The following is a 25,193-nucleotide window of genomic DNA, read 5'->3' as shown; positions in this document are numbered from 1 at the left end:
CACAGGGCTTCCCTGTCCCTCACCAACTTCTGGAGCTTGCTCAAACTCATGTCCATCGAGTCGGTGATGCCATCCAGCCATCTCATCCTCTGTCATCCCCTTCTCCTGCCGCCTTCAATCTTTCCCAGCATCAGGGTCTTTTCCAGTGAGTCAGCTCTTCCCATCAGGAGCCAGAGTATTGGAGCTTCAGGTGCAGCATCTGTCCTTCCAATGAATATTCAGGACTGATTTCCTTTAGGATGGACTGGTTTGATCTTGCAGTGCAAGGGACTCTCAAGAGTCTTCTCCAGCACCACAGTTCAAAAGATCAATTCTTCGGCACTAAGTCAGAAGTAAAGGGAAATATTTATTAGCGCACCATCCTCTAATTTTCTTGGATATATTAATCAGAGCCATTTTATAGTCATGTCTTAAAATACCAGTATCTGGATCTCTATCTATTCTATTTTTGTTTTTCCATTTTTAACTGCATTTGATCATTTGGTACTATTTCTGGCATATTTATTAATTGATTATTGAAGTTACATATAATTAAATCATAGAGGCTTTAGATGGTATCATACCATAGAGAGGATTTACTCTTTCTAGCAAGATGGGCAGACAAGCCTGAGCCAGGCAGGGACTGAGTCAATCTAAGGCCGCATTTTAGGCTCTCTGAAGGCTGGTTTGTCATTATTCCTAAGTCACAGCCCTTTAGGGGTTTCAGATGAAAACCTAGGAATCCTTCTACTCATCCAACAAATGAACACCTTGGGAAATGGGAAAAAAGAGAAGGAAAATCTCTTAGGTAACTGCCTGCAGAATTTAAGGCTCCCTGTGGCTTCCTTTTTTCCACTCTGTTGCCTTGAAAGCCCTTAACGTCTTTTGTCATCCGTTCCATCTGGTGACGCTGTTACAAGCTCTGGGCCTCCGCTCTGTAATCAGCGCTGTGCCCTAAAACCTGGGTTAACCCTCAGCCAGGAGATGAGAGGAGGCTGCAGTGCCTGATGCTCCCTCCTCACCAGGGCCCCAGCCCTTTAGATCCCAGCCGCCTCAGCTGCCCTCCAGAGCTCTGTAAACAACTTTTTAAATCACGGATGACATGGGAGAGAGGTCAGATAAGTTTCTCTTTGGAGCCACAGGTGGAAGTCTGCTTAGAATATATTTTTTAATATCCTTCAAATTTGTAAACTCTACTTCAACTTAAGGAGTTAATGTTTTAATGATCTTGGAAGTTCATTTGTGTGGAACAGCTTGTCTCCAAACAATTAAAAGTCAGAGTTAAATCAAATATCTAATTAAGTCTTCTCCAAAGCAGAATTTAAGTGTTGTAAAATGATTATAAACAAAATGTTCTTAACATGTTTTAGAGAAGCAAATACCACATAAAGTTGTTCAAAGACAGGTCCTTTGAGGTGGTCTTGCAGGAAGTTTGCTGCAGAGACACATGGTGTTCACATCTGTGAAGTGGGGCATGCTTCTGCAGGCTCAGATGCGCCGTGGCTGTGCTGTCCACATTTATCCCAAAGCCCTGTTTCTAGGACTCTGCTCTAAGGCGCAAAGTCAGAAATAAAGGGCAATATTGATACCCAAAAATGTGTACCGTAATGCAAAGCAGAAACCATCTTAAATACACAAGGAATACTTAAATTGTTCAGTTCAGTTCAGTTCAGTCGCTCAGTCGTGTCTGACTCTTTGCAACCCCATGAATTGCAGCACGCCAGGCCTCCCTGTCCATCACCAACTGCTGGAGTCTACCCAAACTCATGTCTATTGCGTCGGTGATGCCATCCAACCACCTCATCCTCTGTGGTCCCCTTCTCCTCCCGCTTTCAATCCTTCCCAGCATCAGGGTCTTTTCTGAGTCAGTTCTTTGTATCAGGTGGCCAAAGGATTGGAGCTTCAACATCAGTCCTTCCAATGAACACCCAAGACTGATTTCCTTTAGGATGGACTGGTTGGATCTTCTTGCAGTCCAAGGGACTCTCAAGAGTCTTCAACATTGTTCACTTCCATAAAAAAGAAGCTTTAAGATTAAACCCACACAGGCATCTGTCGAAGTGTTTAACTGTCCATCTCCTCCCTCTTCCCATGACTCCCATTCCCCCACCCCATCCTCCCCTTCGCCCTCCTCGACCCCGCCCCCCCACACCCCTCCCCCCTCCCCTCCCCATCCTTCCTCCCCTTCGCTCTCCTCGCCCCCCGCCCCCCACACCCCTCCCTCCCTCCCCTCCCCATCCTTCCTCCCCTTCGCCCTCCTCACCCCCCGCCCCCCCTCCCCTCCCCATCCTTCCTCCCCTTCACCCTCCTCGCCCCCCGCCCCCCCTCCTCCCCTCCTCATCCTTCCTCCCCTTCGCCCTCCTCGCCCCCCGCCCCCCTCCCCCCCATCCTTCTTCCTCTTCGCCCTCCTCGCCCCCGCCCCCTCCCCCCATCCTTCTTGCCCTTCGCCCTCCTCGCCCCCGCCCCCCTCCTCCCCTCCCCATCCTTCCTCCCCTTCGCCCTCCTCGCCCCCCGCCCCCCCACCCCCCTCCTCCCACCCCCCGACCCCCCTCCCCCCATCCTTCCTCCCCTTCGCCCTCCTCGCCCCCCGCCCCCCCACACCCCTTCTCCCACCCCCCTCCCCCTCCCCCCATCCTTCCTCCCCTTCGCCCTCCTCGCCCCCCGCCCCTCCCCCACACGCCCCCCCCACCTCCCCTCGGCAGGAAGCTGCACTGCACCCGGAACTACATCCACCTGAACCTGTTCTTGTCCTTCATCCTGCGGGCCGTCTCGGTGCTGGTCAAGGACGACGTGCTGTACTCCAGCTCCGGGATGCTGCACTGCCTGGACCTGCCATCCTCCTGGGTAAGGCTGTACGGGGCCGGGCCCTCTAGGCAGCCTTGTTTACTCCCGACCGCCACCGACCTCCGTCTGTGATGAGGTCCAGAGCCGGCTTCACCGAGGCCCCGGTCAAGGTGGGGTGGGGTCCAGCCTGCGCTCAGAGCAACTCAGGGCGGCAGGTGCCGCAAGTGGGGGCACAGGCACTGCCCGCTGGGAGGTCACGGCCTGAGCGCTGATGCGGGCAAAACCAGACTTGCTCGAGGGCACCGCCGGAGGGACCAGCAGCAGCTGGGAGCTGGAAGAAAGGGACACGTGTGGGCACGTGCGACGCCATTTTCTCCCTTGTGTCCGGGATTCCAAGCGGTGGATGCTTCCAGCTGGCAGGACGGGTACCACCTGGGGGAGCGTGGCCCTGGCACCTGCCCGGGACACAGTGCGGTGAATGGGCCGCGCAGGGATCGCCCGGACTGGGAGTTTGTGCGGTGCAGGCGGGGCATGCGGTGGACTTAGTGGGGCTTTAGGAGGAAGCTCAGTGTGGTGCATTCATGGAGCGTGCCACGGTCCAGTGCTTCCCTCGTCCTGGGTTCTTCATGTCACCCGTTCAGGTCGGCTCTTCCACGCGGAGCCAGAGCCGGCTTTCCACCGGCATCCGGCATGGATGGACCCATCTGCTGACTCCATTCCTCTGGACTGAAGAACTCTGAATCAGGGTCTTTCTAAGACAGTAAAGCCTTTACCACACTAGAGCAGCTGTTTCCCAGCCCGCAGGTTAATATACCCTGGGGACAGTCCCTCCGCGAGGCGTGTGAACTGACTACAACAGTAAAATCAGCAGCACGGCCCTCCACCCGGACGTCCCACCCCAGGTGGAAGGGGAGCCCTGGGCTCTTGTCCCGGGATGGAGTCTCCTCTGCACAGACGGGGGTCCCCCAGAGGCCAGGACCCGGGAGACCCAGTTCTCCTCCCGCTGAGAAATCTTCTGCTGCTTCTCTGCCTTACTCAGAACTCTGCTCCAAGGAGCCCTCCTTACTTAGCTCCTCCTTCATTAAAGGATGTAGTGACCCTGATGGACCCATGGACACCAAGCCCTTGACCTGAGCAGTATGCTGTCCTGCTGTGTAGACAGAGGACCTGGCCGGCTCCAGGCTGAGGGAGGTGGGGATGGAGGGATGGGAACTGGGATGTCCCTGCCCCGAGTCCCACCTGCCTGGAGCGTTAGGGGCAAACTCAGAGGTCTGAAACATCTGAACAGGGGTACTCCCAGAGAGGAGGGCAGGAGGTTGGGCTGGGGGCCTGACTTTGCCGAGGGTCCTGGGCTCCACAGCCCAGGATAGAATAGAGGGGCAGAGAGGGGAGAGGGAGCAGGAGGAAGGGAAGTGAGCAGAGCCTGTCAACACACACAGGTGCACCCGTGCAGGCAGACACACAGCAGTGTGTGCTCACATATGTGCATGCAGACACGCAGCCATGTGTGTGCTCAGAGATGTGCATGCAGACACACAGCAGTGTGTGCTCACACACGTGCATGCAGACACATAGCCATGTGTGCCCACACCCAGGCACACACACACTCTTCACATTCTGTCCCATCAAGAAAGTTTGGCTCCAACCCTGGAAGGACAGCTCTGAAGACAGGGGCTTTGAGTGGTGCTGGGGGAGCCCACGTCCTCGAGTGTGGGGCAGCTGGCACACAAGACACCAGAAACCACGAAAGTGGCCGTGGCCGTGGCCCTCACCTCTGCTGCTCGCTGAGCAGTGACGGCTCCGGGCTTCAGGCCCGCAGAGGTGACAAAGCCTCCTTCCCCAGCCCTGCAGCCGTCACTTCCACACGTTTAAGTAAGATCTCCTGTTTGCTTGCTCTTAGCACCTGTGGACGCTGTAAGTCTCCCCAGCACCGTAGGGAGTTGCTTATGTCCCCATAGAGCCTGAGAGGCAAGCGTTCCCAGGTGTGACCCCGGATTGTGCCTTGGACAGTCGTGGATGTGGGTGCAGTTTTCTCGTCCTTTGCAAGGGGTTGGCCCTCAAAGAAGCCAGCTGTACTGGCTCATAAAGTGGACCTAGAGGCAGAACCCGGCTTCCGTCCCTACCAAGGCCAGCCCACACACGGGCGCCTCGCTGCTGCTCCTTGGCTTGGGTTTCATCCAAACCGTGGAAACTGGCTGCAGTCTGGAGAAAAGAAGCGACCCGAGGGCCACCCGAAGCTGACCTTCAGCAGGACCTCCTGCAGGCCCTGGGGCTCAGTGCCCTGCATGCCTGGCTGCCGTGGGTGGTAGAGGCTCCCAGACGGCACAGGACTGGCCAAGGACCCGCTGGGAACCAAGCAGGGTGCAGTCCTGGCCGCTGGCCTCTCGGCCTTCGCATGACTGAAGGTCAGCAGACAGCCCCTCACCCCAGAGCCTCTGCCCTTGGAGTGTGTTGATGGCGTATGAGCTGCAGTGAAGAAGTGCAGACATGGCATTTTAAACCTTTTACTAAGAAGAAGGAATTGGAATCATGTTAAACACACTTTGTCTTTTTTCCTCCTTCAACAGTGTATCTTGGAAACTCTGAGTCTACCAGGGTCCCAGGGTCTCTTACTTTGAATCTGGAAGGTGTGACGTAGTCTGTGCGACCATCCCGCCAGTAACAGACACACCTTGGTTTCTATTTCTGCCACCACTTGGTCAGGGGGGACTGGAGAGAGACTGGAGGCAGTGAAGGGCATGTGTATTTAAGTTGTAACAAGCAGAGCTGGTCGCCGTGGGCGCCCCGTGTGCAGGATGCCCCTGCCCTGGCCAGCAGGGCTCACCGTGGGCCCCTCCACCCTCGGGCGTGGGCTCCTTCTCCCCGACACCAGGCCGGCCTCTGTCAGTGTTCCAGCGAGGGGCGCCAGTCCCGGGGTCTCATCGATGGGGGGCTCCTTCTCCCCGACACCCAGGCCGGCCTCTGTCAGTGTTCCAGCAAGGGGCGCCAGTCCTGGGGTCTCATCGATGGGGGGCTCCTTCTCCCCGACACCCAGGCCGGCCTCTGTTAGTGTTCCAGCGAGGGGCGCCAGTCCCGGGGTCTCATCGATGGGTTTTAGCGTGCCTCTTTCCACTTACCGGGCCCAGCCCTGCTGTCCTCCACATGCCGGACCCCCGCCCCACACTCGGCATTGGTAAAGCTTAACTGCCTTAGAAAGAAACAGAGCGAGAGAAACCTAGTGCCAGGCACCGGCAGCGAGCGGCCTGGAGATGTGCAGCCGCGCCTGCCTGAAGGGCTGCCAGGCGTTTCTTGCCCGCCCACCAAGTGCACGTGGGCGGGTCTATCCGCACGTCTCAGTGTATCCAGCCCATCCGTCCACAAGTATGTATCTGGGCTGCAGGCTGTAAAGATACAGAATAATAAACGTGCTGGGGGGTTGTTTTCGGTGCATTTATATAAGCTTAGTGACCTAAAGCCTAAATTTCCCCTTTCTAAACACCTGAGGAAACATTTTGTTTGGTGGTTTCTCTTGTTTTTTCCTTTACTTCTTGTCTCTTGTTAAGAGTCCACAGTGAGGAGGGAGAGAGGAGGGAAGTGGGAGTGAGCGGAGGGTTAGTGGGGACGAGGCGACAGGAGGAGGGGGGCCGGGCCCCACGCGTCACCCAGGGTGACCGTCCCCTCGGGCGTGGTGTGCGTCTTCCCGGCCCGTGTCGCCCTCCGCAGGTTGCAGGCCTCGCCGGACGCGCACACGCACACGCTCGCGCCTCCGGGAGGCACCTCCGCGCTCCTTGCACAGCAGGGCCCGGAGCCGGGCCTGTGGTGGCGCGCGCTCACGCGGCCCCTCCCCGTGCAGGTGGGCTGCAAGCTGAGCCTGGTCTTCTTCCAGTACTGCATCATGGCCAACTTCTACTGGCTGCTGGTGGAGGGGCTCTACCTCCACACCCTGCTCGCCGTCATCTTCGCCCCCGGCCGGCGCTTCCGGGCCTACCTCCTGATCGGATGGGGTGAGGACTCCCCCTGCCTGCCAGGTGCCCCTGGCTCGGACCTACCCACAGAGACGCTGTCCGCTCAGAAAAACCTTGGGCTGCCCCGGAGGAAGGGAGTCAACACCTTAATGTTTGGGGAGCCAGGAAATGAAAGTGAAAGTTGCTCAGTCGTGTCGGACTCATTGCAACCCCATGGACTACACAGTCCATGGAATTCTAAGTATTACTGGAGTGGGCAGCCTTTCCCTTCTCCAGGGGATCTTCCCGACCCAGGGATTGAACCCAGGTATCCCACATTGCAGGAGGATTCTTTACCAGCTGAGCTACCAGGGAAGCCCTAGAACCTGGTTTAAAACCACTGTGACTCTCATTCCTGGGGTGAACCCCAACCGAGGCGGGGGGTCAGGGGAGAACCAGAAAGAAGGGGCCTGGGAGAAGGAGCAGGGAGACCATCCCCAGCGAGGTCCCCCTAACATGCTCATCAGTGGGGCTCTGCCTAAGCTGGAATCGGAAAGGGGTGAAGCTGCGGGCCCCACCTTCGCAGTGAGGGGCGCCCCTTCAGGTCTCTGCCAAGTCGGGACACAGCCTCTCCAGCACGTTGGTACCAACATCCAGAAACACATGCGTTTCAGGCCTGTGAAGCCTTCAAACTCGTATTTAATTATCTTCACTGCTTAGTAAGGCGTGAGGGTAAGCCTGTGTGTATTTATGAAGCTGCTGCCGCCGCCGCCAAGTCACTTCAATCATGTCCAACTCTGTGCAACCCCGTAGACAGCAGCCCACCAGGCTCCTCTGTCCATGGGATTTTCCAGGCAAGAGTACTGGAGTGGGGTGCCATTGCCTTCTCCATATTTATGAAGAGTTTCCATTAATCTGTCCGTCAGAAAGCCCTTGTCCCTGCTGGCAGGGGGCTCACGAAGGCTCCCGTGTGCGTCCCCATTGGGCTGGTCCAGGTGGCCAGCGCCGGGCCGGGGTGACCGGGTGTCTCTCTGCAGGCATCCCCACTGTCTGCACGGGTGCGTGGACTGTGGCTCGGCTCTTGCTGGAGGACACGGGGTGAGTGCTGTGCCTGTGGCTGAGGGGGAGCGCCGCTGACAGAGGGCCTGGCGAGCCAGAGGGCAGCTTTGTGTCTAGGCAGAAGGCAGCCTCTGGACGCTCAGGGGGCGACTCAGGGTGGGGACCTCGGACAGGTGCCACGGAGCAGGTGGAGCTGAATGGGGGCTGGCCGTGGAGCGGGGCCTGGGGTCTGCCAGGCAGAGACAGAGCCACGTCTCAGGGAGACTGGTGTGGCCCGGAGCCAAGTGGGAGCCCAGCAGGAGGGCATCCGGGCTCAGCCCTCTGAGGCCCTGCGGCTGGGCCAGGCCCAGAGGCTTCTGCTGTGTGCACGGTGGGGCAGGCCGTGCCTAGCCTGAGGCACCCCAGCTCCCACCGTGGAGCCCAGCAGCTGCTGTGCCTCGTGCAGGCCCGGGTCCACCTGCCGCCCCCTCCCAGCCGCCCCCTGCCAGTAACAAACACCCCAAGCTTGGCGCTCACACAGGTCCAGTTTATTGGTGTGCTTCTGTCCCTGGCTCTTTGGGCAGTTCTCCAGCTCAGTCTTGCTCACTCACTGCCGTGGGCCTCTACCTGCAGGGGAGGCCGGGGCTGCAGGTCTAGACAGGCCACACTGAGTTCCAGGACTCCACACCCTCCTGTCGGAACCAGCCAGGCTCCAGAACAAGGGTGGGTCTGTTCTGCTGGGAGGGGTGTGAGTTAACAGGCAATCGGGGGGCGTTGTACAAGCCTGCTGTCCCAGCTTCCTCCCGGAGACAGGGCGTGGCGGTCAGGAGGGACCACCCAACAAACCTGTGAGTCAGGGGTTCATCGTGGCGGGGTGGGGGGTGCCGGCTGGTTTGGCAAGCCCCTCGGAAGGGGTGCAGCCACAGGCCTGTGTTATCCTCCTATGCTTTGTTTGTAGATGGAATCCGTGATAATGTGATTTTCCTTCTCTTTCTTCAATAGTTGCTGGGATACCAATGACCACAGTGTTCCTTGGTGGGTTATACGAACACCAATTTTAATTTCTATTATAGTAAGTGACTTCTGTGTGGAAACCTGAGTTACCACCAGGCTGCACTTGGGCAGAGAGCCCTGTGGTGAATACAGACGGCCCCGTTCCACTCAGCCTCTCGAGACAAGAATCCCAGGCTGAGCTCTACCACAGGTGGCTCGGCCCACCGTCAGGAGGAAGGGGAGGGCAAGAGGGAGATGCACCTTTGGAGGGGGGCACAGTCAGCTCCCCAAAGTGTGCAGCCTTGGATCTCAACTGGATTTCCATCTGTGGAATGCACGTCTTAATGTTCTCAACTAAACTGCTGCAGCCTGGGGTCAACACATAGGTGACGCCACAGACAGACTGCCCTGCTCTGACCTGGGGGGCGGGCAGGGGGAGCAGACCCGACTGGGCAGGGCACTGGCGCTCCTGAGCCAGTGGGGCCCGGAGCCCCATTTTGGGCGAGGCTGAGCTGCAGACATCCTGGCCTCGCCGCCTCCCTTGCAGGGGGACTTCACACCCTGAAATGTCATCTCTTTTTGTGCAGGTCAATTTCATCCTTTTTGTTAGCATTATACGAATTTTACTGCAGAAGTTGACGTCCCCAGATGTCGGTGGCAACGACCAGTCACAGTACAAGTGAGTATGTGTTTTGAGCCAGCTCCGAACCACCCTCAGCAGCCGCACGCGGCCTGACAACTTGGAGTACGTGTGTGCAGAGCAGAGAAACTGGGGCCTGGGGACCCACACATGACCCCACGTCGTCTCCTTTAGCCACAGGAGTGTGCCCTGGGCCAATTTACAGGGACCCCTAGACTTGGAGTGACCTGTCCAAGGGCAGCGTCGCCAAGGCCATTGTTCAGGCTGGGTGCTTCCCTTGCCGCCAGTGTGCACAGCCTCTGGAGAGCTGGGTATCCAAGTGTCTGTCCACTCTCCTCTTTTGTACCCTGACCTTTCTCCTTGGCCACACGTCTTTGCATTTTATATTTGGTTCTGTCTTCCCTGTCTGACCACAGGGTCCAGGCAACACCTCATGTGGGCCTTGTACTTAATAACGACTCAGATTATCTTCACGACCAAGATAATCACGATGGTGTGATCACTGACCTAGAGCCAGACATCCTGGAATGGGAAGTCAAGTGGGCCTTAGAAAGCATCACTACAAACAAAGCTAGTGGAGGTGATGGAATTCCAGTTGAGCTATTTCAAATCCTGAAAGATGATGCTGTGAAAGTGCTGCACTCAATATGCCAGCAAATTTGGAAAACTCAGCAGTGGCCACAGGACTGGAAAAGGTCAGTTTTCATTCCAGTCCCAAAGAAAAGCAATGCCAAAGAATGCTCAAACTACCACACAATTGCACTCATCTCACATGCTAGTAAAGTAATGCTCAAAATTCTCCAAGCCAGGCTTCAGCGATATGTGAACCATGAACTTCCTAATGTTCAAGCTGGTTTTAGAAAAGGCAGAGGAACCAGAGATCAAATTGCCAACATCCGCTGGATCATCGAAAAAGCAAGAGAGTTCCAGAAAAACATCTATTTCTGCTTTATTGACTATGCCAAAGCCTTTGACTGTGTGGATCACAATAAACTGTGGAAAAGTCTGATAGATGGGAATACCAGACCACCTGACCTGCCTCTTGAGAAACCTATATGCAGGTCAGGAAGCAACAGTTAGAACTGGACATGGAACAACAGACTGTTTCCAAATAGGAAAAGGAGTACATCAAGGCTGTATATTGTCACCCTGCTTATTTAACTTCTGTGCAGAGTACATCATGAGAAAGGCTGGGCTGGAAGAAGCACAAGCTGGAATCAAGATTGCCGGGAGAACTATCAATAACCTCAGATATGCAAATGACACCACCCTTCTGGCAGAAAGTGAAGAGGAACTAAAAAGCCTCTTGATGAAAGTGAAAGTGTAGAATGAAAAAGTTGGCTTAAAGCTCAACATTCAGAAAACGAAGACCATGGCATCTGGTCCCATCACTTCATGGGAAATAGGTGGGGAAACAGTGGGAACAGTGTCAGACTTTATTTTGGGGGGCTCCAAAATCACTGCAGATGGTGACTGCAGCCATGAAATTAAAAGATGCTTACTCCTTGGAAGAAAAGTTATGACCAACCTAGACATCATACTGAAAAGCAGAGACATCACTTTGCTAACAAAGGTCTGTCTAGTCAAGGCTATGATTTTTCCAGTGGTCATGTATGGATGTGAGAGTTGGACTGTGAAGAAAGCTGAGTGCTGAAGAATTGATGCTTTTGAACTGTGGTGTTGGAGAAGACTCTTGAGAATCCCTTGGACTGCAAGGAGATCCAACCAGGCCATCCTAAAGGAGATCAGCCCTGGGTGTTCTTTGGAAAGACTGATGCTAAAGCTGAAACTCCAGTACTTTGGCCACCTCATGTGAAGAGTTGACTCATTGGAAAAGACTCTGATGCTGGGAGGGATTGGGGGCAGGAGGAGAAGGGGAGGCCAGAGGATGAGATGGCTGGATGGCATCACCGACTCGATGGATGTTAGTCTGAGTGAACTCCGGGCGTTGGTGATGGACAGGGAAGCCTGGCGTGCTGTGATTCATGGGGTCGCAAAGAGTCGGACACGACTGAGCGACTGAACTGAACTGGTGTTTGTTGCCTGAATGGTAACAGAAAGGTGGATATCATCTCCCTCATTAGAAAGAGAGCAGAGTTTAAGTAATCACCCACCCTCATCCAGCTAATTAACGAGGACTGAGAACTCTGTAAAGGAACTGGAAGACTCTGTAAATCTATCAAGAATTTATAAAGAAAAATAAAGTCTGCGACTCGAGTGTAACTAAAACTAGTCCAGTGTGGAGGGGCTGGTGCAGCTGGTCCAGCCTTGGGTTCAGGCAAACGGGGGCGGGAATTGCAGACCCCGAAGATGCGGATAATAGAATCTACTCTTTTTTCAGAATAACAAAAAAGGCAGAGCACATCTGTGATGCTCGCCTGGCTGTATTTTGGTGTGTTTTCTGTCTCCATCTCATAACAGAAGTGGCAGATCCCCAGGCACAGGAGTCCCACCTCTAAGCCCCCTTTCTAGAGACCAGCAGAGTCTCAACTGCAGGAGTCCAGGCAGGTCTCTCTGACATCTGCCTAATGGGCTGCTTCCTGCAGAACCTCAGCCTCACTTGCCGGGTGGACACCGGCCGCGGTGCTGAAGCCCGCGAGACTGCCGTGTGCTATGGTCAGACGGTCAGGCCTGTACATGCTGGTGGGGGGTCCTGAGGCCTCCCCGCCCAGCGAGGCCCTGGTCACGCGTGCAGCTGGGGCAGAGCTTGTGCAGATCACCCAATACAAGGAAACCCCTTGTGAACTCTGTAGGTGTCTCAAAACACGTCAGCAAAGTGGTGACTTCTTTCTGAGTATTCGGTTCAGTTCAATTCAGTCGCTCAGTTGTGTCCAACTGTTTGTGACTCCATGGACTGCAGCACGCCAGGCTGCCTGTCCTTCACTGTCTCCTGGAGTTTTCTCAAACTCATGTCCATTGAGTTGGTGATGCCATCCAACCATCTCATCCTCTGTCATCCCCTTCTCCTCCCGCTTTCGATCTCTCCCAGCATCAGGGTCTTCCAAAGTACTGGGTGGTGCCAACCCAGCAGAGCAGGTGGGGAGGAGCCGGAGGCACCCCTCCCTTGGTTCCCTCCACTTTGCCAGGATGAGGCTGGTCATCCGGGTGGTGGCTGGTTGCTGGGGTCATGAGGGGGCCCAGCCCCTGCCTGCCTGCCCGTCCTCCCGGTGACCCCAGGGCTCCTGACCCTCAGACCGTGGTGGGGTCACTGCATCAGATACAGCCACGGGGACTCCCCTGGGAAGAGGCCAGGTCACCCGAAGAGACCTGACGTAACTGGATGGGGTGCAGTTTGGATTCCAAGTCTGAAGAGCCCCCCCGATGACTCTTGTGTGCAGCTGTGAGAGTCCCTGGCTCACAGCAGTTTCTCCGAGGGGGTTCCGCTCAGCAGCTGCAGCACCTCTGTGCACTTGAAGAAGGACTCAGCACTGAGACCCAGACGCTGAGTCGGAGGAGGCCCGCTTCAGCATGGCCTCGGGCGGTGCCGGGGCCGGTGCTGGGGCCTGGGAAATGCTGACTTAGCGGAAATGACCTGTACCTGGTTGGGGCGTGGGACAGGCTTGGGGGCAGGTAGGACTGAGTTCAGCTGTCTTGCTTTCAACACCACTGCAGTGAGAAGAAAGTCTGCTCTTTGGTTAAGAGGGTAAGAGCTCCCCGGCAGGGAAGTGAAATAGGGTCCAAGCTCTCCCACTCCTCAGATGTCTGGGCCCCACAGCAGGGTCGCCCGCAGGACCTGTCCATGGCCGTCAGGGGGACACGGTCTCACTTGTGCCCAGGGGCAGCCTTGCAGCATCTGCTCTTTGGATCTGAAACTAAAATTCGCCCCATCCTCTGGATGCTGGGGATGCTTGCCCCGTCCCTGCTTCTAAACGAGGGACACACAGGGCTGTCTGACCTGCTCAGACCAGTGCCGCCCTTTCCGATTGGCCAAGATTCCCAAGAGGGCTTTGCTGCTCTGTGGGGCAGAGTGGTGCTTGCCCCTGCTTTTGCACACTCTCCTGGGATGGGCAGAAGTGTGGCTGCGTAGGGAGGCCCTCGGTTGCCCAGAGCATGACCACTCTCTCCGCTGCAGGAGGCTGGCCAAGTCCACCCTGCTGCTCATCCCGCTGTTTGGAGTCCACTACATGGTGTTCGCTGTCTTTCCCATCCGCATCTCCTCCAAGTACCAGATTCTGTTCGAGTTGTGCCTAGGATCCTTTCAGGTGCGGCGGGCGGGGCCACGAGTCCCGGGGGTGGGGGTGGCGGGGGGTGGACCGGTGGCCTCTGACCAGTACCTTCTCCCTTTCAGGGCCTGGTGGTGGCGGTTCTCTACTGCTTCCTCAACAGCGAGGTGAGTCCTTTGGCCTCCCAGGGAAGCATAGGCTCCCGGCTCGTGGGGGATTCCTTAAAACACCCCTAAAGGACCTGCTTCCCTGGGGGCTCAGACAGTAAAGAATCCACCTCCAACGTGGGAGCCCCGGGTTCGATCCCTGGGTTAGGAAGCTCCCCTGGAGAAGGACATGGCAACCCACTCCAGTATTCTTGCCTGGAAAATCCATGGACGGAGGAGCCTGGTGAGCTACAGTCCATAGGGTCACAAAAGAGTTGGACACAACTGACCGACTTCACTTGAAAAGATCTGGAGTGGGCCCACCTTCTGGGGGTCATCCTGCCGGGGTCAATGCCACTGCCAGTGCTCATAGCTCTCTGCTCAGCCCTCCCGTGCATCTCAGCTGCCTCCGGCTCCAGGTCAGAGCACTCTTCTCTGGCACTCCCCGAGTCCCTGTCCCCTCCTGGTTCCCAAGCCCGCCTGACTCCGTCCACGGATATCACAGCTTCCACACCCAGAAGCGGGCCACAGGGGGAGATTTGCTCCGGGGCTGCAGGCCCCGGGCTGCAGGCCCCCGGCTCCCGCCCGCTGAGCCTGTGTGGCCGTGCCCCGCTCCAGGTGCAGAGCGAGCTGAGACGCACGTGGCGCGGCCTGTGGCCCAGCCGGCCCTCTGCCCGGGACTACCGGCTGCACAGCTCATCCATCTCCAGGACCGGCTCCGACGGCGCCCTGCAGGGCCCCCGCGGCTCCCGGGCCCCGTCCCTGCTGCAGACGGAGACCTCAGTCATCTAAGGGTGCCTCAGTGGGGGCCCGAGCGGACTCGGCGCTGACCCCCCGGAGCCGGGCCTAGCTGAGCCCCTGGGGGACTGGGGGACCTCAAAACACCCGGGACTTAAAGCTCACGATTGTCAAACGCCAGCAGCCGGGCACTTTGTACTTCACACGTTTGGCAGACAGGCCCATTTCCAAAGAGACTAACAAAGACCACAGTGGTGGAACCCAGGACTTGGGTCCAGCTACTGTGGAAGAAGGAAGGGGTTTCTGATCTCAGCGCCAGTTCTCGGGGGGCGCAGGCCTGAGCTGGGGCGCTGGCCCTCAGGGACGTGGTTACCCCGTCTCTGCATGACCTCCACCGCTGGTCTCCCACCCCTAGTCACAGGGGCGGTCCACCCCGCTGGGTGCGGGACATGTGGGCCTCCACCCCCTCCGAGGCTTCCAGGGAGCCTCCTGCAAGCCCAGCTGGGCCCCTTGCCTCGCACCCCTGGGTGCCCCGCGGCCCCACCCTGCTCACGCCACATCGGGACTCTCGCCTCTCTGCTGCTGCGCTCAGTTCTCCAGCCGCTCTGTGACATCAGGCCCCCCTTACCAACAAGGCCATGGAGCCTTTGTCTTGGGGCATCACAGACCTGAGCGTGGGTGCCTGTCGTCAGGATGGCCGGCGCTGGGCAGCGGGGCCGGGGCGCAGGGCTGGGCTGAGGAGTAGGCTGGACAGCCTGGGCAAGACTGGGAGGCTTGTCACCCAGCAGAGGCCCCCTGGGGGTGTGCCCGGCCCCCGGTGAGAGGAGCCTGGCCCAGAGCCTGGGGCAGCCGCGGGGGGCCCGGCAGCGGAATCCCAGCTCAGACAGCGAGCAAGCCTCTCAGGGCCGCCGTATGGCGGGGGTGCTGGATGAGCACCCGGGGGTCTGTCAGCTGCCGGAGCCAAGGCCACGAGCCTAGGACTGGTGGTCCGGCCCAATGGGAGCAGGGGGGAGACTGCCTGTCACTCCCCATTAGCAGGACAGAGGTGACCGAAGCGCCCAACCTGTCATTGCAAAGTGCTGTAAACGTGTGCCTGGAGTGTGCCCCAGCCGCCGTGCGTGGCCGCTTGAATAAAACCCATTTCGTGTCTGTTGCTGGCTGACTCTGATAGCATCAACATCCTGAGGACGTTCGGAGGAAGCCTTCCCGCCTGTGAAGAGGAGCTCCGGCGGAGGGTGGGCTGGTGGGGGCGGGCGGACGGCAGCTCAGGCCTCTGGACGCCATCGCCTCCCGGGCACTGGCACCAGTCGGGACTGCTCCTTACAGGCCTGGTCCATGCAGGGGCTCCCGGCACCCCTGGACGTGGGGAGGGGGCTGCCGCTCCCAAGACACACACCCCCGCTCCATGGAACCTGGGGACCTGCTCACCAGGGCAGGGCTGAGCACACACGTGCTCTCGTGTGTGTGCGTGTGTGCATGCGTGTGTGCGTGCCTTCTGCGAGCAAACTCCTAACTGTGGCATTTGTGCCACAGATAGACAAAATCTATTTCTAATAAACCCCATGCTCAGTCAAACCGCCTCATTCCAAGGGGAATATCGCACAGTGCCAAGGCATCGCACCTGCGATCTCCAGAGGCAGAGCTAGAGAAGACTTAGAAACGAGCGGAGACCCGCCTCTGGTGGTTTCTAAGAGCCCCAGGCTCCAGGTGACAGGACTCTGTCAGATGTCTGCTGGTGGAAGGACCTTCGTGAGGACTCGCATCAGGTCTGTCCCAGACTTGGGGAACTGAAATGAACGCACACCGTGGGGGCGGGTGTGTGCCCAGGGGCCACTTTGCAGAAGACGCCACCTCTATAGACGAAAACAGCCAGCGCCTTCCTTTCTTATCAAGAACGGCAGTTTTTTCCGGTGGTGCCATTTTCAGACTAGAGAAGCTATTCAGAGGAGCTACCAAAGCTCAAACATCAGAGGCAGATATTAGCTAAAAAGTGAAAAAGCTGTGAATTCCATCCGCCATCTGCCTCTCACCGCTCGGGAACTCAATATTACCATCATGAGTGCGTGGTGTTTTCCCGACATTTTCTTCTGGGCCCATGCAAACTTCTCTCCCTCTCTCACACTCTTTCTTCTCTTCCTCGTGGAGAGTACGTTATATTGTACAGACATTTCTGCAACTTGCCTTTCCATTGGGTCAGACGTGTGTGGATCTTGCCTGTCTAGATGTGTGCGGACTCACCCCTAACAGCTGCGTGAGTCTCCGTTGCACACACGCCACGTTTATTCCACCCCGCCCCACCCCGCTCATGAGCGTCTGAGCGCTTCTGCGTCTGCGCCAGCACTCCCGCACACCCGGCCCGGAAGTCGGGGGCCCTGCGCATGCGCTGGGCTCCCGGCAGGCGTGGCCCAGGAAGAGGTGGGAGCAGTACCGCTCTGGCCGAGCTGTGGTTGACGCATCGGTGGGCTTCCCTTCTCTCTTCACTCCAATCTGCCTGTCCTCAGTCTTGAGGACGGTGAGCATCTCTTCTTTACGGAAAGCTTTTCCTTTGGTCCTGAGCCTCAGCCCGACCCACTGATGCAGGCGTCAGGGAGCCAGCCGCTGCTCCAGGTGGCCGGCCTACCTGACTCAGGCCCTGTTGAAAGTTTACAGATTAATGTGTTTATTCTTGGGAACGGGGGCGAGACTCAGCATAGACTGTGGACGATGTGCATCTGTCACCTGTTTGCGTCACTGGCCATGAGCCCTCCAAGAAGCGCGCTCAGCTTGTGTACATCAACAAAGGATTTAGGGCATCTTTTATACAGAAGCATGCTCTTTGGAAGATGGAAGGAAAAGAGCCTGTCACTTCCTCTCCTCTCTAAAGCTTTAATGAGGACAGGGGAGTGGGCAGAGGTGGCCGGAGGTCCCCTTGCTCCTGACAGCAGTCCCACCTCCCGGGGCGTCCTGACTGGAGCCCGGGACAACAGGCCTCAGTGCCAACACTGACCCAGAGCTGTCACTGGTATCGTTGTTAAAGCTGCTTATATTCAACCACTGGCACTGCACCACAGGGGATGCAAACTATTGGAATATAATCACAAAAAAAGGAGGCTGAGCAGTTCCAGTCTCTCCTTGGGAGATTTCAGTTCAGTTTAGTTCAGTGGCTCAGTCGTGTCTGATTCTTCGCGACCCCATGAATTGCAGCACGCCAGGCCTCCCTGTCCATCACCAACTCCCAGAGTTCACTCAAACTCATGTCCATCGAGTCGATGATGCCATCCAGCCATCTCATCCTCTGGCCTCCCCTTCTCCTTCTGCCCCCAATCCCTCCCAGCATCAGCATCCTTTCCAATGAGTCAACTCTTCACATGAGGCGGCCAAAATATTGAAGTTTCAGCTTCTGCATCAGTCCTTCCAATGAACACCCAGGACTGATCTCCTTCAGAATGGACTGGTTGGATCTCCCTGCAGTCCAAGGGACTCTCAAGAGTCTTCTCCAGCACCACAGATCAAAAGCATCAATTCTTCGGCGCTCAACTTTCTTCACAGTCCAACTCTCATATCCATACATGACTACTGGAAAAACCATAGCCTTGACTAGACGAACCTTTGTTGGCAAAGTAATGTCTCTGCTTTTGAATATGCTGTCCAAGTTGGTCATAACTTTTCTTCCAAGGAGTAAGCGTCTTTTAATTTCATGGCTGCAATCACCATCTGCAGTGATTTTGGAGCCCAAAAAAATAGTCTGACATTGTTTCCACTGTTTCCCCATCTATTTCCCATGAAGTGATGGGACCAGATGCCATGATCTTCGTTTTCTGAATGTTGAGCTGTAAGCCAACTTTTTCACTCTCCACTTTCACTTTCATCAAGAGGCATTTGAGTTCCTCTTCACTTTCTGCCATAAGGGTGGTGTCATTTGCATATCTGAGGTTATTGGTATTTCTCCCGGAAATCTTGATTCCAGCTTGTGCTTCATCCAGCTTAGCATTTCTCATGATGTACTCTGCATAAAGTTAAATAAGCAGGGTGACAATATACAGCCTTGACGTACTCCTTTTCCTATTTGGAACCAGTCTGTTGTTCCATGTCCAGTTCTAACTGTTGCTTCCTGACCTGAATATAGGTTTCTCAAGAGGCAGATCAGGTGGTCTGGTATTCCCATCCATAGAAGAATTTTCCACAGTTTATTGTGATCCACACAGTCAAAGGCTTTGGCATAGTCAATAAAGCAGAAATAGATGTTTCTCTGGAACTCTCTTGCTTTTTCGATGATCCAGTGGATGTTGGCAATTTGATCTCTGGTTCCTCTGCCTTTTCTAAAACCAGCTTGAACATCTGGAAGTTCTTCACGTATTACTGAAGCCTGGCTTGGAGAATTTTGAGCATTACTTTACTAGCGTGTGAGATGAGTGCAATCATGCGGTAAACCTTTGGCGATTTAGGGTTTTACAAATCCTTGTGTGCTGGATGCCATGGGCGACAAAGTATGAGAAGCGGCGTGTAAACCCAGGACGCCTAACGACACAAGCTTTCGTATTAATCATTCAGTCATTGCGATCATGCATCCAGAATATGCAAAATTTGTGGTTTTCTGATCTTCATGCAATCACAACCCTTTCAGGTTTAAGTCACACAATATAGTAAGACCCCGTGATAAGGTGACTCGTCACCCTGCAGACTTTCCCGGGCTTGGGTCAATGCATTTTCCCAAAACTGTCAGCCTGCTCTGAAACCCAAGGACTCTCTGTTCTTGGCACTGTAGAAGGCCCATCTCTGGAAGCATAGTTCCAGGTTCTGTGTTTGTGTGCGCACGCAAAACACACTCGTGAATGCCAGTCAGGGAGTATTTCCGGGGAGGCACCCCCAGCTGCCTCCCCAGGGCCTTTGCAAAGCATCCTCCTCTTCTGTCCCTCTGAGGAGGGTTGCTCCTCATCAGACAGGCTTAGGACTTTGTGATGGAGAAGCTGGAGGAAAGTGGGGGGCCACCCCCACCCCCTCCTCTATGACCTCATTTTGTTGGTGTTAACCAACAGCTTCTTAGCTGGGCTCTTGGTGCTGCTTCTCCCCCGAATTCTCCCCAAGTCATCCACAGGATGACCTTCCTGATGTGCACTTCATGTCACACTGTGCTCTGGGGGACCCTCACCACCGTGACCCCCGGTTCTCAGCCCACCCCACAAAGCAGTTGCACTCCCTGCCGGCAGACTGGGCTAACCAGAAATGCAGAACATGAGAGTTGCAGGTTAAGTTTTACTGGGGGCAAAAAGAGGACTATAGCCCAGGAGACAGCATTTCCGATAGTTCTGAGAGTGTTCGTAAGAAGTAGGAGGGAAGGTCAGTATACATGTGATTTCAGTGAAGGGGGCGTACATACAATCGGGCATGTATTTTTTGTGCAGAAGGTTTCTGCTAGTCATGAGGAGCAGTCATCACCGTGAAAGATTTTAGTGTTCTAGATAGGTGATAACAAGAACTGGACTCATAAAGTCAGCTCCTAAAATACCTATCTGATGACCTGTTCTGCCAGTTTTTCCTGGAGCACAGAGAGCCTCGTTCCTCTCCCCACCCTGAGCTCCTTTCAGGGGGTGTTGAGGGTCGGCAGCTGCAGCGGCGCCTGGTTCAATCCTTGCTGAGGTGGGTGGCAGGTGCCCATCTGTGGCTGAGAGTGAGGACTCCCCCAGGGGCCTGAGGCACCACCTTTCCCTTGGCACCAGCCTCACCGTGAACACGCTCGTGCCGCTTCTCATCTGGACTCTAAGTCTCTTAAGAGAAATGGTGTCTTGGTCGCCTCTGCCCCCCAGGACTGAGGCGTCACTGCAGAAAGCAGGTCCTGTTCACTCGCTCTGCATTAATGGTGATGGCCGAGGCGGGCATGCTGCCTACAGAAGTGTTCCTTGCAGAGATCTGGCCCAGGGCAGAAGTCGTTCCTCTGGCCCACATCCCTGGGACTTGTGAACTCAGGAGGCAGATTTTCTGGACATAAAGAATCAAATGGGTGAGGGTCTCCTGTGCTTCCAATGGACAGCAACATCCAAAGACTGCTTAGACGTTATCCTGCTGACTTTCCTCCATGCTTGGAAGCAGAAAACCTCAACTTAGAATTCCTGGAGAGCTGACGTGTTAGATCTCTCCAGGGAGTAAAGATCAGGTGATTCTCAAGCCAGCTCCTATGGATCCATCACGTCGAGGCGCATCTGGTGCTGCTCATCTGCACATGGCAGTGAGTAGAGCAGGTGGCTGAAGAAGAGCAGCCGGGGCCCCCGGGGCTGCGGGATGTGGTCTCAGCACCTGTGATCAGGGGCTGGGCGGCAGCACCTGAAACAGAAGGACGCCCTCCACTCGGGCCCCGAGGTCCCTGCCCCAGGCCCCGGGGGCCAGCATGAACCATGGTCCTTCCCCCAGGCAGGCAGCCGACGAGCTGCAGAGAGAGAGCGTGGAGCCCCTGGGCACGCCTTAGGCTTGTTGATCACAGATGTAGTAACTTAAGAAAGAGGTCTGTGAAAGATTCAGGACTTCGTTAAAAATTTCCCTGGTGATAGGATAGGTCGCAGGCAGCCCCAGGAGGGCTGGAGGGTGGCTGTGGCGCTGAGGTGCCTGGGAGAACATGGCCGTCCCAGCAACCAACCCACCCACGGCCTGGCCTGGTCAGCAGGCAGGGGTGCCCTGGACTGATGAGACCAGGACTGAATAGGCCTTCACTTTATTTTCCTAGGACTACATTTGACAGCATTTATTTCTCTGAGGAAAAAAAAAATGTTTAAATAAAGTAACTGATTTTCTCAAGTAGTCGCTTTGTCTCCAGCTATCTGCCTTACCAAAAGATACTTGTTGTCATAGTAACGAGTGTGGAATGAGAAGTAACCAGTCCAGAAATTTCAGAGTTCTTCCTCAGAAAATTTTTGGGTTTGTTTTGATAGGATCTTTTCATTAAGACAGTTCTGTTCTCAAATAGCAGACGGACCTGATTTGGCGCCAAGGTCAACGAAGCAAAGGTTTCCCAGCCTCACGGTCGGACCACGTTTCCCTCCAGCAGCCCAGCCACCCTGTGCTGAGAACACGCTTGCTGTCCCCAGGGTCACGAGCCAGGCCCGGGCTGGAGACCTGGGCTGGCATCGCACTGGCCAGGGTCTGGGCCAGGCCCACCCACAGCCCTGCCCATCCACAGCTCTGGGAGGGCAAGTCTGAGCCACTCGGAAGGCTAGGTGCCTGTGGGCTCCTCGTGAACCACGCATGTTCCACCAGCATCCAGGAGCTGGAGACACCTCACCTGACCAGGGGTTCTCAAGGGCCCTTTCAGAATAGGAAAAAAAAAAAAGGCTCATTTTAAAACCAGAAAAGAAAAACATATGCTAGTACTTCACGTTATGGATGAATATGAACCTCGGAAAGATAAAACAGTTAATAACGTATTAAAAATCCAAACCAAAAGATAGTACAAGAATATATAGGTCCATGAAAAAAGAATATATGGGTGAATTTTTTTATCACTAATTGAGAAAACTCTTCCTAAGTCCAAAGAAACATGCTCCATTTTACCACATAAACATTTTAAAGTTCTGCACATCAAAAAAACAAAAAAGCCGAAAACTAAATTAAAAGGCAAACAAAAATATTTGCAAGAACTATAAACAGCAGTTAGTATTCCTAAGGTTCAATCAGTAAGAAACCTGCCAAGACACCAAGAAATATGTAGGCAGGTTACATAAAAAGCCAAGTACGAATGAAAATGACTGATAAACGTACAGAGCTTGTTCAGTCTCACAAGAGAGTGAAGGGACGCATTTTTATTTCCTGACACTTAACAATAACTTGTGAAACAAATGAGGTTCAACTCTGCCCGTGTGAGGCAGGACCTGGAATGTGAGTGATAGGATTAAATTGACCCAAAACTTGTAGAAAACGATTTGGTAAAGACAGCAGTAACTTTAAAAATGTTCACAAACTTTGACAGCTTAACTTCTGAAGACTGTATCCCGGGGCACTTGCCTAGCGGTCCTGAGGCGAGGACTCTCGGCTCCAGTGCAGGAGGCCCAAGTGCCACCCCTGGTCAGGGCACTGAACCCCGCACCTGCAGCAAAGGAGCTGTGTGCCCCCCGGGGCGGCCGAATAAAGACGGGTGCTTCTTCACAGGAGTCGACCCTAAGCAAGAAAAGGGGCAAAGGTTTTAAGCAACTGTTATGCACAAGGATGCCCACAGGACAAAACTGGGCCCTGAGGCCATGACTAGATAGCAGTGTGCCGTTCCCTGGGATATAATTTGACCACTGGATACAGATGATGAAATGATGAAAGATAATGCTTAGGATGTTAGGAGAAAACAGAAACCCTAAACTGTATGTAGAAGCCTCAATCCATATTGTTATTGTTGTTCAGTCACTAAGTTGTGTCCAACTCTTTGTGACCCCATGAACCGAAGCCCGCCAGGCTCCTCTGTCCTTCACTGACTCCTGGAGTTTACTTAAACTCGTGTCTGTTGAGTGAGTGATGTCATCCAACCATCTCGTCCTCTGTTGCCCCCTTCTCCTCCTGCCCTTAATTCATATGATAGGCATTAAAAACACAAAATATTAAAGTGGTGACTCCCAGGGCCACTAGTCACTCGTTCTCATCAGCTTGTCCTTCCTTCCCGTCACCAGCATGTGTGACATGCACTGCACGCAGTGGGGCTCTGGGAACACGTGTGGATGGATTGGACCCCTGCCTCCCCAGGACTCGTGCTCCAGTCAGGAAGGTGGATGGTCCGTCATGCCATGCACAGTCTCTGCACAGTCTCGGGGCTCAGGAGCATCGGGGGGTGAAGACAGAGGTACCCAACACTGACGTTATGATGAGAAGGAAACAGTGGAAACAGAGACCCCACAAACCTGGCTTGCGGGCAGTTCCTTCTCACTTAAGCACGCTCCTGCCGTGTGCCATGGGCCTCCGCCCTTTGAGGTCAGCATACCACCCTGAGGTGCAGCTCCAGCAGTCAGACACCACACACACGAAGGCTTGAGACAGTTTATTCATCAGAACCTGCGCTCCACCCCAGGCGCTGGCTTTTTAACACAACCACACATTCCTTCCCGGGCTGCGTCCTCCACCCTCGCCAGGACCAGCCCTCTGTCTGAGCCTTGGGGTCCCGGGCAGCCCCCCTCCACCCTGGGTGTGAGGCCTTCTCCGGGCATAAGGGGAGCCCCGCACAGCAGAGGCTCAGTGGGGAAAGAGGGACAAGCTCTCCACTGATTTTAGAAGCGATGATGTCTGTATTTACTTCTGCTTTTTATTTGCAATACTTTGTTTATATTAAATTTCATGTAGAACTGTGGGCACATGTCTTTAAAAGAGGAAAGCATCTTATTCTATTACCTAAAGACCTAAGTCTTTAGGCTATGGTTTTTCCAGTGGTCATGTATGGATATGAGAGTTGGACTATAAAGAAAGCTGAGCACAGAAGAATTGATGCTTTTGAACTGTGGTGTTGGAGAAGACTCTTGAGAGTCCCTTGGAGTGCAAGGAGATCCAACCAGTCCCTCCTAAAGGAGATCAGTCCTGGGTGTTCATTGGAAGGAGTGATGTTGAAGCTGAAACTCCAATATTTTGGCCACCTGATGCGAAGAGCTGACTCATTTGAAAAGACCCTGATGCTGGAAAAGATTAAAGGCAGGAGGAGAAGGGGATGACAGAGGATGAGATGGTTAGATGGCATCACTGACTCAATGGACATGAGTTTGGGTAAACTCTGGGAGTTGGTGATGGACAGGGAGGCCTGGCGTGATGCAGTTTATGGAGTCACGAAGAGCTGGACATGACTGAGTGACTGAACTGAACGGAATTGAAAGACCTAAGTGAGTACGTGCTCACTTGTGTCCGACTCTTTGTGACCCCACGGACTGTGGTCCACCAGACTCCTCTGTCCATTGGATTCTCCAGGCAGGAAAGCTGGAGTACGTTGGTATTTCCTTCTCCAGGGGATCTTCCCGGCCCTGGGATTGAACCTGTGTCTCCCATGTTTCTTGCATTGCAGGCAGAGTCTTTACCACTGAGTCCCCTGGGAAGCTCATTAACTAAAGGGCTAAGCCTCCATAATGTAACTCAGATTTCCATTAAGTGGATTTTGTGATAATTCAGATTCAAAGTATGTGGGAGGTATGTGTGGCAGTAGTAATTGAGCTTCAAATTATTCTTCTAAGTTATATTCTGACTTTTTTGTAATTTAAAAATCTTCTACAAACATTGAAACAAATAAAGGCTGAAAATCAAGCCACTGTCAGATTTCTCTACAAACCTAGACATCAGATTTATACCCAGCCAGATCTCTTCATGTGTAAAGGCAGGAAAAGACATAAATGCTCAGAAAACGCCAGACTCAGGACTCAGACGCCACCCAGGAACTCCAATTTTTTTTTTTTTTTTTTTAACAACATGGCATGTCAACAGTTCAACAAATAGAGAAAATAAAAATTTTCAAGAATGAGAAATGATGGTATTATAAAACCTGTTAGCCCTGAATCAGTCTAAGTAGAGATGGTCTAAATAATTAAACTGCTTTTAAAATGAAATGAAAATGTAAAAAGCAATCTCAATATTGAATTACATGACATAAGATTATATAAAATAACTGCAATAGCCATTTAAAACAGTAGATATTTCCTTCATCCTGGGCAGTGGACATACGTACAGCACGTGTGTGAAGAGCTGAGGGCTCTACAAACACGTCTTCAGCAGAAGGGGATTCAAGACAGGTCATGTCACCAGTGTCAATGGCAAATTGGCACTTACCAAGAGCATTGCCAATGACTCAGCAACAAAGGCGTTTGCCATCTGC

The 25,193-nt window shown here is 54.4% G+C and overlaps 1 protein-coding gene across 3 annotated transcripts in view; it reads left to right on the top strand.

Moving 5' to 3' along the window:
* The window catches only part of VIPR2 (vasoactive intestinal peptide receptor 2), a 69,182-nt gene extending 53,624 nt beyond the window's left edge, over positions 1 to 15,558 (top strand). For 2 of the 3 annotated variants that reach the window (XM_059885787.1, XM_059885788.1), the window contains 6 exons: positions 2,682 to 2,823; positions 6,596 to 6,746; positions 7,724 to 7,784; positions 8,727 to 8,796; positions 9,305 to 9,396; positions 9,774 to 11,586. In XM_059885787.1, the coding sequence (XP_059741770.1) occupies positions 2,682 to 2,823; positions 6,596 to 6,746; positions 7,724 to 7,784; positions 8,727 to 8,796; positions 9,305 to 9,396; positions 9,774 to 10,437 (1,180 nt within the window). In that variant the 3' untranslated portion in view covers positions 10,438 to 11,586. Of the gene's footprint in view, positions 1 to 2,681; positions 2,824 to 6,595; positions 6,747 to 7,723; positions 7,785 to 8,726; positions 8,797 to 9,304; positions 9,397 to 9,773; positions 11,587 to 13,429; positions 13,560 to 13,645; positions 13,688 to 14,284 lie in introns of those variants that run through there. The other variant, NM_001206781.1, reaches the window with a different exon arrangement.
* Positions 15,559 to 25,193: the final 9,635 nt, after the last annotated feature.

This window comes from Bos taurus, chromosome 4 (assembly GCF_002263795.3).
Source record: "Bos taurus isolate L1 Dominette 01449 registration number 42190680 breed Hereford chromosome 4, ARS-UCD2.0, whole genome shotgun sequence".
Classification (NCBI taxonomy): Eukaryota; Metazoa; Chordata; class Mammalia; order Artiodactyla; family Bovidae; genus Bos; species Bos taurus.
Note: the sequence above shows the minus strand (reverse complement) of the source record. Positions and strands in the feature narration are given on the sequence as shown.